A 14,509-nucleotide genomic window follows, 5' to 3' on the forward strand; every position below is an offset into this window, starting at 1 on the left:
AGAGCCGTGATTCAGACACTTACAAAGACCACCAGCTGTTGCAATTAAACATGCAATTCCTGTAATCAGAGTCTTCACCTTGAAGTCGACCAGATTGCCATGTTCTGTGCGCCGGCTGTCGATTCATAGTGAAGGAACTAGAACCAACGATCCGTCACATCATATCAGTTGAATCGTCTTCAACACATATTTGCTTTTATTTATTTATTTATTTTCCCTCCATTTCCTCCCAAATGCGTGAAATAAAAACAGGACGAAATTACATACGTGTCATGAAAATATTTATTTCTAAAATACAATTTAACATACTTTAAACTTATGACTTTTTTTTTGGACAATTTTATTATTTCAAGGTCAGAAAAAGGAAATAATAATAATAAAAAACCAACACTTTTTTTTATTAATTAATATTATATTTTTTTTTTTACACAGTCTTCATATTTACAGGTGCCGGGGAAGCTGGGTGTTATTTTTTGTCGTGGCTACTTTGGATTATCCTTGAGGTGCAAACAAATCCTCTCGGTAAAATTGCGCAGCAAGGCAGCAACGGTGTCCTGCTTCGAAAAGTCTCTTTGATGACAAAAAAAAAAAAAAAAAAAAAAAAAAGAAGAAGAAAAAGAAAAAAGTCGGTGAGCCATCCCGCAGAGTTTTGTTTGTCCCCCACTGTTATTTTTGGTTTGTTTTTATTAGTCTGTCCAGGCCTAGTAGTCCAGATGTGGGCTGTGCGTCAAACTGTGCCGTCGCAAGTCACAGTTGCGCCGAAACACCTTTCCGCAGCGGCCACAGCTGTAGGGCTTGATGTCTGTATGGGTGAGAAGGTGAGTTTTCAGGTTACTTCTTTGATTAAAGGTTCTTCCGCATGTGGGGCATTTGTGGGGGGATTCCTGTTTAGATTTAAAGCAAGCAAAGGATTATTCCCTTTAATTGTACAGCTCAGATGTATTTCTTCAGACATCCAAATACACTTTATATATATATATATATATATATATATATATATATATATATATATATATATATATATATATATATATATATATATATATATATATATATATATATATATATATATTTATAAGAGCTTTTAAGTTTGCAAGCTCTTAATGACAATTTTACGGGTTAATTTTTACGCTTTAATCAGAACACAGGCCAAAATGCAGTAGTTTTATTGATTTATTTATTTCTTTATTTATTTTTAATGACTAATCCACAACCCCCATGCATGCAAGCATACACAAAATCATGATGTTTGAGCATTTCAGGTCAGGGTCATGCGTGGTATTTTGAGCTTACCTGCATGTGTAGGGTTTTATGGACGGCTAGAGTGCGGGACTGACAGAATCCCTTCCCACATTCTTGACATTTGAAAGGTTTTTCCTTGGAGTGGATATATCTGTGGGGACGGGGGAAAAAAAGAAGTGGCACTTCATTAGGGTCTGGATGGATTTGCGTAAAAAGAAACAAACAAAAAAAAAATACACCCACGCACATTTAGAATGCAAAAAAAAAAAAATTAAGAAATAAATGTGAAGCTTTAGCGCACTCGTGTAGAAAACAAAAACAAAATCAAGGCTGTAGACCTATTAAAAGTGCAGAAGAATTTATGTTTTTGAAAGAAACAATGAGCTGAAAACAGAGTGGATATTGCTGTTTTGCCAGAGCGCCGTCTCACCTGTGGTCTCTCAGGTGATCCTGTCTCCTGAACGCCTTGTGACAAATATCACACGTGTAGGGCCGCTCGTCCGTGTGGGTCCTCTCGTGGATGAGCAGGTTGTAGGACTTGGTGAAATGCCTGCCGCAGAACTTGCAAATAAACTCCTTTTTAGTCTTGGACGGAAGTCTGCCCCGGGTGGGTTTTCTGTCGGGAGACAGCTTGCTCAGCTCGGAGATGGTCCCCCCAAGTCCCGACGTCAGCTTTGCCAGGTCCGCGGCCTTTGGCGGGTCCTCCTGAGTGGCGGCGAGGGCCAAGTTGGCAAAGTCGAACCTGGGTCTGTCCTTGTGATGTGGGGGGACGCCGTGCGTGACGGCGGCCTGTTTCGGATGGAAGAGCTGCGCAGCCGCCGTGAAGGGCAACGCCGGGAAGGGGATCCTAGGGTCCACCAGACCCTGGGCGGCCGCCGTGATCGTCGACCTCAGTCCTTGCATGTGCGGGTAGCCAAGAGTCCAGTGGTTCATGTGCATGGTCTGCACCGCACTCAGCCCGTACAGTCCCTGCAGCTGATCGGCGGGGAAAGTGTTGACGGCCTGCAGGAAGGAGTAGTTGGTGAGCTGGAGGGCTGGGTGCAGCGGGATCGGAGCGTGCAGGGCTTTGCTCCCCATTTCGGCTCAGACCTCTGCGGAGGGGGAAAAAAAAAAGAAGTTAAGCAATGAAAGTTGTGAGTTAACGCCAAGCTCAGGGTGAGTAATTATGTGGCTGTCATAATACAGAAACATGGCTATTTCATGGCTTTTAAATAACTAAACATGACGACAAAAACACTGATGTAAGAACTTATATGTAAATATATATAAAAATCCAATAACATCTGTAGCCAAAATGAAATTCGAATTAGCGCCAATTTTCTATTTTATCCGATAAACGTAATGAACAACCTGCTTATTTTTATTTTTTATTTTTAACCGTAACCAGATTTACGCCCGCACATTTGACATTTTAACGCGACGAGCGTCTCTGAATAATTCCATCAAAGAAAAATCACTCATCGAAACTGTAATCGGCCAACATCAAGAAGGTGTAAGACGCGTCGCTCATCTGGCTTCGATTATCACAGCAAAACAGGGATTTCAGATCACACTGAGTGACGCACTGCGTGTCAGGAGGCGTAATTGATGAGACTGCTTTAAGTGTTGCTCCACTCACAAACAAGTGTTCTCCGTGTAAATTCGTGGAAGAGGTTTTCTTTTTTTTTGCTTGCAGAGTTTCAGCGATTTGAAAAGAAAGCAGAATATGAATTAAAAATAACAATAATTCTAATAATAATAATAACAACAATATTAATAATAATAAACGGCTTTGACGCCTTGCATGAATGCATCTCTGATTTTACTGGAGCCGGTAGGTTTTAGTTGAAAGAGAATAGTATGTATTTTTATTTATTAAATTTAGTCCATGTTTATATATGGCGTGTCTCCCCCACCATCACACCCCTATCTTGGCAACCTGCTGGCATTTACAGGCCAACATTTCACAGAACCATATTTGCCAGTAATAAAAAGCGACCTGCCTCCGTATGAACGTGGGACAGACGAGGTGAGCGGAGCAGGATTGGCCTCCTTTCTTTCTTTCTTTCTTTCTTTCTTTCTTTCTTTCTTTCTTTCTTTCTTTCTTTCTTTCTTTCTTTCTTTCTTTCTTTCTTTCTTTCTTTCTTTCTTTCTTTCTTTCTTTCTTTCTTTCTTTCTTTCTTTCTTTCTTTCTTTCTTTCTTTCTTTCTTTCTTTCTTTCTTGATGTTGCGACAAGTTATGTTTTATACACACACACGCACACACACGCCCAGAGACACACACACACAGACACACACACACACACACACACACGCGCGCGCACAAATATAATAATAATAATAATAATAATAATAATAATAATAATAATAATAATAATAATAATAATAATAATAATAATAATAATAATTTTTTAAAACTGTCGTGGAAGTTGTAAGAGTTCCAGATGATGAAAGTGGAACTGGAAATGATCCAGGCGGTCAGATATTCAGACAAGAATGAAAACTAAAAGTATATTTTTTAATTTTTTTAGACTGACTACATAACATGAAATATTATGATAGCTGGGAAATATACATATAGTCGCTTCTTACGCTGTGGATATTAGGTCTCTGCGCTCACCTGGAGAGGACAGACATGAAGCTCTCGGACAGGCTGCACATGCTCTTGTGTTGTTGCTGCAGATCTGATTGAATTCCCTGGACTTTGCTTTCCCTGTCACATGCGGTGCGGTTAAATATCATTTTTGCACAGGTGCAGCATAAATCACCGTGGAGACACTTGTTGTTCTTTGCTCAGTGGAGCAGCTTTCATTCAGCTCGTTTTCACCTCACCTTTGGACTTTTTTTTTTTGCCCCCCCCCCCCCCCTCCAACCCAATGTTTAGTAGCAGCCTGAGTGTCTCGTTTAAAGTCTTTAATGTCACGCTTAAATGTATTTCTAAAGTCGAATGCCATTGTCACTTTCAGTGACGCCTCGCGCTCTGCACGGACAGAGGTCAGTGATGTCACAACGTGAGGGAGATACGTCCTCGTGTCGGTTGTCATCAGACGCAGATGTCTAGTCTTGCACATTATCAGCCTAGTTTGATTATTTTTGGAAAAGCGGACGTTTTGATTTGGTCCATTTGCGTCAAGACGCAGTGAAACAGCAAAATAAAAAGGGGGTGGAAAAAAAGTAAAGTTTTCTTTCTAATTAGAAGTTGTTGTTTTTTTTTGTTTTTTTGTTTTTTTTTTAAGTGATCTAACAAGTGAACTCCGTGAGGCTGGCTCCTCTCCCAGCGGAGGACTGACATGCACCCTGCCAAACACAATCTTACCCCAATAAGTGGCTGCCAAGGGTCCTGCGGTATGTCAGTAATCCACAGTAACTACACAGGCGACGAGCTCCAATAAAACGCTTCCAACATCCAAGTCCATGAAACATTCATGTAGCCATGCAGCCAAACTCTGATGTCTCGGACCTTTGCTGGGATGTGACAAGTTGTGAAAAGTTGTGGAAAGTTGTGGAAAGTGGCGAAGAGAGTTTTTCTGGAGGAGAGACAGCGGCGGCGGCGTGGGAGTCCCGTCCGAAGCTGGGGCTGGAAGTGTGCGGTTCTTCACTTTTTAGGGCTACGGGACTCTGGAGCGCTCAGCCCGCCCTCTGACACGCCTTCCCCCCCGTCTCCCACCACCTCCACCCCCACCTCCTCTATCATTAACTCCAATGTTCCCCTCTGTTTATTTGTGTTTGGATAGCAACTGAGGCTCCAGACCATAGTCGAGAAGCGTGTTCCGTTCAACCTGCCGTTCGTTGACACCTCTCACACACACCGCGGCGCGGCCAAGGCTGATACCTTCCTGCTGGAGACGCTGCTTGGAAAGCGCATGGGGGAAACCCTGAGCGGCTTTTATCCCCCCCACCACCATCCCTCTTCCAACTCCACGCTTTCCAAAACGTGCTTTTTTGGAATCTTAAGCAGCTTACAAGAAGTTTTTTTTTTTTTTTTTTTTTTTAAACCATGGAGCTCGTTTGCCAAATGGAGGGGTATATCCAAGATCCGCCTCATTAAATCGTTTTATTTCATTGTGGTCAGGGTGAAAAAACGAAGAAGTAGATTCTGAGGTTTGGATTTGAAAAATGAAATAAAAATAATAAAATAAACTTCTACCACGTGATGCTTATATCCTCTGGATTTTTCCTCTTGTCATTTTTGAGCACAACTTAATTTCTTTTCTTTCTTTCTTTTTTTTGTTAACTTGCATGATCTAACAGGATGAGCATAGCTTTATGATGTGAATTACACAATATGAATAAATAGCGCAAGCTAAAGGACAGCCAATAAACACTGAGCGAATTCCCTTTATAATGTGACAACATTATAAAGGGAAATTTCAAAATTGTACAAGGTCAGTCTTTAAAATGGTTTAAATTCTATATTAAAATTGAAATGCAAAGTTTAATTATTAGTCATTTCTAACAACATTAACAACTTTATTTTAGTTCCTAGATATTTTTTCTCTCTCTCTCCAGAGTTAACAGAGCATGTTGGTTCAGTCAATAAGACTGGTTTTTGTCGTGTCCAGTGTCCAGCAAAAATAAATAAAAAGGCTTATGTGTATATTGGATTCTATATCACATAAACATATCTACCAAGCAAAAAATTTGTTTTTCTGTGTTGGAGCAACAACTGAAGTTTGTATCCAGATTTAACAGCATTTAAAGTCAAGCTTATCAAATCTGAAGGAGTCGCTCTAAAAGAGGAGAAAATGGTTGACAATGCATTAAACAGTTGTGTTCCTATTTTATCAATGTTTTATGCACTTAACCTAAAACTCGTCTTTGTTTATCTCTTTTATTATTATTATTTTGAAATTGAAGTAAAATCCAGAGGAATGACTTGGCCCATTCATTCCATAAATGGGCATAAATATATCTGCTTATATTTATAAATATATCTACTTATATTTAAATATTCTTTTAGCTTTTAAACATGTGATTTCTTCTTAGAAATATTTCATAAAATGAACTCAAAGAAAGTATACGCAAATTTAAACTGGCTAAATTCCAAAATTTGGTTTTTCAGTGAAGTGTTAATAATAATAATTAACAAAGAATACATTTCCAAACGGTTTGCTAATGAATTTTGTTTTTGTCGCACACCCTCTCTTACGGTTAGCATGGAAAACTCATGTGGCGTTTTGACGGTCCTTTATTTACATTACAGTTTGATTGAGCTTCCGTTCAATACAAAAGTTTGGTGCTACATCAATATTCTTCCTCTGACATGAAAAATAACAATAGGTGATCTAAATAATTACAATATTTTTAAACCAACCATTTTAAAACAACATTCATTAAATAAGGTAGTAGTTAGGTTTTATGTTTTTGTCATTTTAGTGAGATGTCTCATCGCTTCGCTCCAATCCAACATCTCTGGCTTCATTCTTCCGCATTCCCAAACGTTTGTAAACTTTCGGCCTGAATTTTTCTGTTCGTGAATGTGGAAGGCAGGGAAGGCTCTGCTGCTTTTGTCAGAATGCAGGCCAACAGCGGCGCCCAGTGGCCAAGGACGGAATTAAACTCCACTCCGCCACCGTCCACCAAATGCTCTGTTTTTAGGCGCCTCGGACTAGAAAACAAGTCTTTTTTTTTTTTTTTTTTTTAAATCAACGGGTCAATATTAAAGTTCGTTTAAATAAACGATAACTCATTTAATTCAAATACTTAGATGATTAAAGGTATCTAGAACATTAGATACAAACACATGAAGGTAGGATTTATGTAGAGGCGAGCTGCAAACCCTGGTTTAACGAGGCCTCTCGGATGAGAGAGCAGGAGGACAGATTTTAGTCCACAACGATGAGAAATAAGCGACTCAAGTGATCATAATAATAATAATAATAATGGGGGTTTAATCTGTCCACGAGGCCGTGTGTGTAACCCAATTTTCGTTTTCTTACAGCTGCAGAACGTCGTCTGCGCACAACATGCTTGTGGTTTTTGGTTCGGTTTCGTATCACCCCGGCCTCGATCTTCACTGTCAAAACACCGAACGACTAGAGACAGATTAGAGCACACATAAAAGGCCCAACGCGACATATCCTATTCACTTCAGAAAAGCATAACAATTTAAATGTTTATTTTTGCGTGCTTGGGGGAGTTAAAAAAAATGAAGAAGACGGAAGAAAATGAGGCTGTAATTGTTTAAAGATCTCAGAGAGGTTGGTAAAGGAGATCCACCCACTGATAATTACATTCCATTAATCAGTACTGTGATGTTCACTCAACAAAAAAAAACAAAAAAAAACCCCACACCTCTCACCAGATATGCAAAAATATTTTCTGCAAAACTTTCTGACTTCCTGTTGCAGCTACGTTTTCCCTCCTTGAGTGAAAAGTTAAACTTTAGTGCAAACAAACTCTGACCGCTGATGGAATCTAGAGTATTATAGTGATAAGTGGTTGCTTTGTGTTTTGATTTTTTTCTTTGCTGAGACAAATCACTTTGTAACTTAAGACTTCTAACTATCGACTACAGGGTCGTAGGACTTCCTGGGCTCAATAACCTCTGATGACACAGTTATTAAGGTATGCAGCGGATTGGGAAAGTTCCAGAGAATCTGATCACACTTGGAGTGTCTTAACGCTCCAGTTTTATGTTGTACCTCCGTTTAAAATGTGCACCGTTGTATCCCTTCCACTTTGGCCAACGTCAGAGCTGGAGAGTTAACGTTTTTGCCCTTTGGCCCCCAGCCTGAGTCCCTTGCAGCCGCCATCGTTCTCTATGATAATATGACTCCCACGGAGGATCAGAGCTGCAGCTCGGTGCAGCTGCCAAGCCCCGTAATGGCCGACACTCCTGTTTAAATAAACCTAAGTGACAGAGGAGAACTCCAACAGGAGTCAGTCAGACACATCGAAGAGGTGTGATAAGGCTCAGACGGTGGGAAGAAATGGACTGAATGGGAATGTGCTCCTCTTTATACCTCGACAAACAGGCTTTCAGTTTCTGACTTTTTTTTTAAATACAAACTTTAAAACATGTTTGGTGATTTTTAATGTTAAAGAAAACAAACAAATAGAAAGTAGACTCCGCTGTAGCTGCCATCATGTCCTGACCTCAGGTGTCACAGTCATATTAGACACATGATTTTGTCCTTGATAACAGAATTATAATTTGGACTAATTTTGACCTCATAGGTGTCCAGCTGCTGAACAGCGTCGCCGAAGTTTTCAAACCCTCCTTACCTGGGGCCACCCGTAGATCCCTCGCTAGAACAGCCGGAGCCGACGGCCTTCTCCGGAGTCTCTCTCCCTCTCTGGGGTCTTTCTGTCTCTCCGTGTTGTTTTCTCTCTTTCTGTGTGTGTGTGTGTGTGTGTGCTGGCAGACAGGATGTCAGGTCCATAGTGTACGAGCAGGGGGAGGTAAACCTGTCACTGTTGCCTACCTGCTGTGGTTTGAAAGCCCCCACTTCCCCACCTACACTCTCACTCATCCTCTCCCACAGCAGCAGCAGCAGCAGCAGCTCTGAGGATGGCTGTTTTTCATTCAAAGACCCCCGAGTCACATTTTCCTCCACATCACACTCCTTTTACTTGAAATTGAGCATTTCAGAATAAGTGGGGGGGTTATGACCCTATTATCATACAGTTGGTTGTTGTTTTTTTTCTTTTTGAGAGTGAAACAGAATTAAGCCGTCATACATCTTCCACTGGAAATAGCTTCTGCTTTAAATGCACGTAACATATATCCTGTTTTTATCACTTGTAGTAACTATTTAAAGCTATAATTATCATTCACTTTATCGAAACAAGTTTTCTTTCTCCTTTGATGACTAATGTGTGCCACTGTATGTGTTATAGTTAGACTTTTTTTTTTTTTTTTAGATTTTTTGTACCTTTTGAATATTATTTAGCATATTCATCAAACCATAACTAATAAACACTTGGTAGTGAATACGTGTGGCGGTGCAGGGCCTTTTAGACTCGTTCTATTTATCTTTTGGTTTAGACTAAAGAATATTTTTTTTTGAATAAACCCTTGAATTTGGATAACGTCAGCATTTCTTTCTTCATCTTTTATTTATTTGATTAGCCACACAAACAAAAAAAAAAAGCTTTCGTTAAGTTTTAGATCCAGTTCATTCGGTGGGTTTGTGCGAGTCGTGACCGTGACACGTGTCGCCTCGCTTTCAACGGAGCCCCTCAGTTTCAGGGTTGCCTCTGAAAAGATCAAAGTTTGAATCAAACAGCCCCTTTCCTGCAAACCAAAGCCCTGTGCAACACTGCCTCCTGTTGGACCACCGTGTTGTAGCCTTTTCTGCTCTCTCTCCTCAGAAGCTGTGTGAAGTAATTGCTGGAACGTTTGTCCATTTCAGAACTACAACAGAGATTAAAACACTTCGTGTAGGACACGTCGTCTGCTTTTCGCCTGCTCTGTTCCAGCTTTCCATTTTCATTTCTGGTGCAATACTCAGAATTTTGCTCTTCACCCCCTGAACCCTCCACACACACACACCTCCTCCCCGTCCTCAAGCGTTTTATTTGATGAAAAGCTAAACCAGACCTATAAAACGAGCCTGTGAACAGGTAAAGTGCACTTTATAACGGACACACTGCATTCCTCCGCTCTCCTGCAGGATCTTTTCTCCATCTGCCGTCCGGTGCCCAGTCTCTTCACTGGTCTCCTGCCACCGTTTAACAGCGCTGCTGCGTGACCGGCATTCCTCTGTGCTCCCTGCAACGTTATCCACTCTGCTGGAGAGGCATGGAGAAGAAAACCGCCATGATATTGGGCTCCTTCAGCCAATATAACCCACCAGTGAATGCAGCTGAAGCCCGGCACCAAATCCCATTTGTCAGCAAATAGCTTCCTCCGGTTTGACTGAGCTGGCCGGGTGCTTCTGTGGAGCGCCCTGCCATGAAAATGACATCTTTGGTTATTTGTTGTCTGGTCTGACGGCAGGCAGAGTGAATGAGGGGGGGAGATTAAAAGGAAGACATCTGTTCGCCATCATAAAAGCTCCTCGCGAAACGCACGATCTGATATCTGTTTTTCATCCAATTGTTATCTGCTTTTAAGTAATAGATTGTTTTCCAAGAAATAAAATAAACACAATGTCACAGTGTGTTAAGCTCCACTTTCTGAGGTCAAGTAGATATTATAATATCGGTTTTCAAGCTGCACGGGCTCCGGAAGTCGTGCGACTCTGTAGGAAGCTTGAGTTTCGAGGTGAGAATGTGAACGAATGCCTAAAAGACGAGAAGAGACCTTCGGCAGCTACGTCAGTAAATCATTGGAGGCGCCATGATGGACGTCGGAGGTGAGAGATGTGAGAATTGAACAGGGCGACTGACATTGCTTTCCCTATATTTTACCAGCTTATTCGTGGTTTACACTCGTCCGAGTTAAGATCAGTTGTCTGTGGACGTAACACACCTGGTTGGGGCTCATAGAGGGCGGTATTTACAAAAGTTTGAAATAGCTAGCTTAGAAACCTAGTGACGGGCTGATGAGGCCTCACTGGGTGTAATGGCACATTTCCCAAACTGTGTCAAGACTGTGCTGCTGTCACTGCAAGTGACATCTGCTGGATTTGAAAAGTGCTTGCAGGCAAATCCAATAAAGACCGAAAACAAGGTTCAATTACATGTTTGTATTCAGAAACATCAGAGTCGCCGATTACAAACCGTTTCTCCTGCTTTTGAGAACATTCTCTCAAAGGGTACTGATGATGATGGCATATATAGATTCGTTGCAAGTTTGTATAACAAGGTAGGGTAATGTAGTCTTTGCATTTCCCAGTATAGTGGTGGATCCGCTGATCTCGGTGTGTTTCGCCTCCCAGAAGCATCTTGGCACCTCGATAACGGCGTCTGTGGAGACATTTGAATCGGCCTCGTTCTCTTTGTTGAACGAGACAGGTTGCCGTCGGAGACAAAAGTGAAATGCATCTGCGTTACTAATTCATTATAATGAAGTGTCTTCTTAATCTCCTCATACGCTTGTACGGTAACGAAATGTGCACAAATTCAAAGGGTGAGAATCGTTTCTTTTATAAATGGTGACCTGACCAGTGTGATCCACAAATCCTGAAAGTTTAGAGTGAGATGTGAAAAATTGAAGGATCAAAGTCTTATGACATTTAAGGAAGAATAAGGCAGATGTGTGAAAACCGCCGCGGCACAGCTGCCTCGGCACGCAGCTGGGTAGAAGCGGCGGCAGGAAGACATGCAGAAGTAGAAAAGCAGCAGGGAAGCAGGTTAGGTGAGCAGTATCCTGCACGCTGTGGGCTTCACTTCCTCCTCCGCAGAGATACAGGCAGGGAGGGTCACATCGTAGCACCCGGAGCACGCTCTCCCTGCTGTAGTATGTGGGATTGTCATCAACGCTCTGTTTTCTCCTTCTGAGGTCGGAGTTTTTTCACGGGTCAGCTGCGACAGGCCCCATGTTTTCTTTTCAGGGTGGGGACTTTCTGGATGCAGCTGTCCTGCTATGCTGAGGGCCTTTTATCAAAGTTGTCTTGTTAGACTACGGTAATATTTTTTTCCCCTCTTTACTTAGGGAAGACAATTAGGATTTATATATATATGTATATATATCTTGGAAACAACTGTGAAAACAAAAAATGCATTTTAAAGATAAAGCTCCCCATTTTTTTCCCTCATCATGAACTGTCGTGCGTTTCGGGACGCAGAGAAACTTATCCCCAAAATTTATGCCAGTGAAGTAAAAATAAAACTAACTGAAAGTCAGAAAGAAAAAACAAAATCACTAAAGATCAGATTCTATGTAATCGTGCATTTTGTAGATGATTGTTTTAAGAGAGAGAGAGAAAAAGACTTCATACTTGGTTGTCTAAGACGTTTACCACTCCACTCTTTACAATACCGTGGATTTTTTTGTCTTCTTCACATTTTGCCGTTTTACAACCACACAATTGAATGGATGTATTAGGATTTTATCTGGTGGACCAACCCAAGCTGTATAGAACCTTTCATTGTAGATTCAACAACAAGTCTTTTGCAGTGTGTTTCTACCTCTGTGCATCTACAAATAGCCATATTTACCTACCAAACTACCCAGCAGGTCTTTAGCAAGTAGTTCTGTCCTTCCTTTGCAATGCCCCACGTTTTAATCCATTCGTCGCTGTCTCTGTTAATAAACACATGTATGAAGCTGGAACCAGCATATTTCACAGTGAGGATGGAGTGTTCAGGCTGATGTACAGAGTTACTTTTCTGCCACGTGTTATTTTTGAAAGCAGGTGAAAATAAAAGAAAAAAAAAGACAAATCTGATCTCTTCTGACCCAACTGTGGTTCCCTTCAGCTCCTCTAGAGTCACCACAGACCTGGTCAATGGATGAGTAATTAATGTTCCCCTCTGATCCATCAGATGAAGTGGATGACCATTTCATGGCCAGGTCATATCATAACGTTTTCATATTTGACTGATGGATTAACTAATGCTTTATGAGCTGTCTAGCCTGGCTGTTGCTTTCCTACACAGCTCCGCTTGATTCTCATCTCCCTTCAGTTCTCGTCTGGGATTTGTCCCATTGAGCTTGATTTCATCTGGGCCGAGTAGCAAACAGGAGGAGTTGTAAACAACCACATAGATTTCCTGAGCTGTTTAAGAATTGGAGTTTGCTTAGTTTTGGCCAAATATTAAGCAATTAAATTCAGAACAAGAGGAATGTTTAGGACTTTTTGTTGTTGGCAAAGATGTGGTGCTCAAATTCCGGTAAGCTTCATAGTGCAACTTCCTTCACAATCTAGCTAGCGGATTACACTAAAGTCAAAAGCTAGCGATCAGGTAAAATGTGATCCAGAGTCCACGCCTCCTTCGTTTCACATAGTCAACAGTTCAGACCCTCTGTATAAAGCAAAGTGTACAACAAGGTTTTTTTTTTTTTTTTTAGCAGGCTATGAGCTTTCCGAGGCTTTTTAAGTTACTTTATAATCTAACCCCACTTTAAAATTCTCCACAGCTTCATCGCTGACCTGTCTGCCGTGTTCATTTTTACCACTTGCCTTTTCTCTGGTCTTAATCAGTCTTTATGTTCTCTAAGAGACCTCTGAGTTCTTCACAGAACAGCTGGAAAAACCATGACTAGTGAATAATAGTCACTTCTGAAGGTTAGTGGGTCACGACAGATTTTTCCTGCTAAAGGGCTGGATACAAATGCAAAACCACAAAACCTGCGCAGACAATGTGGTTGTAACAACAAATGGGGGAGTTAATTACTTTGTATTGTACTTCCTGTTGATATCCATTGCTGCCTCAGGGGCAGGTCACAGGCTCCCCGCGTGCAACGACGGCTGCGTTCGCTCCTGCTGCTGCAGAGCTGACGGACAGCGTGAACGTTACCAGCACCTGTTTCCTGGCAACACCAGAGTGCTGTTAATCGGCTGGTGAGAGATGTTAACAAAGTTACTGCTGCACACTGGAAGGATAAATCAACAGAGCGGTGATGTGTCTCATCCAGTCAGTCAGGGGGTGACGTTTTTAAAAGTTCCCTGTGACTTCACTGTCAATCTGAGGATGGAAAGTCGGAAACAGAGCGAGAACTGAGTGATTATAGCGTGGGGAGCTTGGGTGGATCTGTTAAAAGAAAAAAAAAAAAAGGAGAGACAGAAACGAACTAGTAGATAGAAAAGATGAAGAAATGGAAGAAAGGGAGGAGGAATGGACGTGCGAAGAGGAAGGGGGAAAGGGTGCATGTAAGGAATGGAGAAATGGAAGAAAGTTTGCAAAGCGCTTCTCACACACACACACACACACACACACACACACGCACACACACACAAAGCAGGTCACAGTTTTTGGTGAAGTCTGTAATGTTGTTGGAAGAGGAATTAGCATAGCAATGCATGCAGTCACTTTCCCACATCAATGGCAACAACAATAACATTCATCCTGTGTGATTTCATATAATTTCTCCATTCCCCTGCCGCTCTCTCCCTTTGTGACACGCCAGATGAATATGCAGTACAAAGGGAGCCAGGAAACAGCTCTCCACTTCAACAAACGAGAGCAGATCTTGACACTGTTACATGAAGGACCTTTGGCTGTGAGAGACTTTGTGAGAGACTTTGGAGACACGGGCACTTCTTGCAGATTCCCATCGGAGCACAGCAGTTTTTAATTAAATTTCTCATTATTATTTATCATTATTTTTTGCCTCTGAGTTTTTCAGACGGCGCTATCGTGAAGAATAGATCATCCTCCCCCCCGCCCCCCCCAAACTATACAAATATCCACTTTGACTTTTTTTACTCGTCTTTTTTGCTTTTGCTTGAAGTTT

At 41.4% G+C, this 14,509-nt stretch overlaps 1 protein-coding gene across 4 annotated transcripts; it reads right to left on the reverse strand.

Moving 5' to 3' along the window:
- Positions 1–362: 362 nt before the first annotated feature.
- osr2 (odd-skipped related transciption factor 2) lies at positions 363–8,579 on the reverse strand. Of its 4 annotated transcripts, none has more exons than XM_044116325.1 (4): positions 8,449–8,579; positions 1,673–2,333; positions 1,294–1,393; positions 363–884 (listed from the first exon to the last, which is right to left on the reverse strand). In XM_044116325.1, exons 2-4 carry the CDS (start codon positions 2,317–2,319, stop codon positions 702–704), a joined length of 930 nt encoding a protein of 309 aa, XP_043972260.1. In that variant the 5' UTR covers positions 2,320–2,333; positions 8,449–8,579; the 3' UTR covers positions 363–701. The 4 variants fall into 4 exon arrangements, with proteins under 4 accessions (XP_043972260.1, XP_043972261.1, XP_043972258.1 ...); XM_044116326.1 differs by lacking the exon at positions 8,449–8,579 and adding an exon at positions 4,538–4,827 and having other exon boundaries at positions 363–802; XM_044116323.1 differs by lacking the exon at positions 8,449–8,579 and adding an exon at positions 4,538–4,827.
- Positions 8,580–14,509: the final 5,930 nt, after the last annotated feature.

This window comes from Gambusia affinis, linkage group LG05 (genome assembly GCF_019740435.1).
Source record: "Gambusia affinis linkage group LG05, SWU_Gaff_1.0, whole genome shotgun sequence".
NCBI lineage: Eukaryota > Metazoa > Chordata > Actinopteri > Cyprinodontiformes > Poeciliidae > Gambusia > Gambusia affinis.

Bases quoted from the DNA above. Each gene is read 5' to 3' on its own strand.
- osr2 (XM_044116325.1), bottom strand. From the start codon at position 2,319: ATGGGGAGCAAAGCCCTGCACGCTCCGATCCCGCTGCACCCAGCCCTC. The intron at 1,394-1,672 runs GTGAGACGGCGC...CCGTCCCCACAG, and splicing joins GATCACCTGAGAGACCACAG to ATATATCCACTCCAAGGAAA. The intron at 885-1,293 runs GTAAGCTCAAAA...AAATCTAAACAG, and splicing joins ATAAAACCCTACACATGCAG to GAATCCCCCCACAAATGCCC.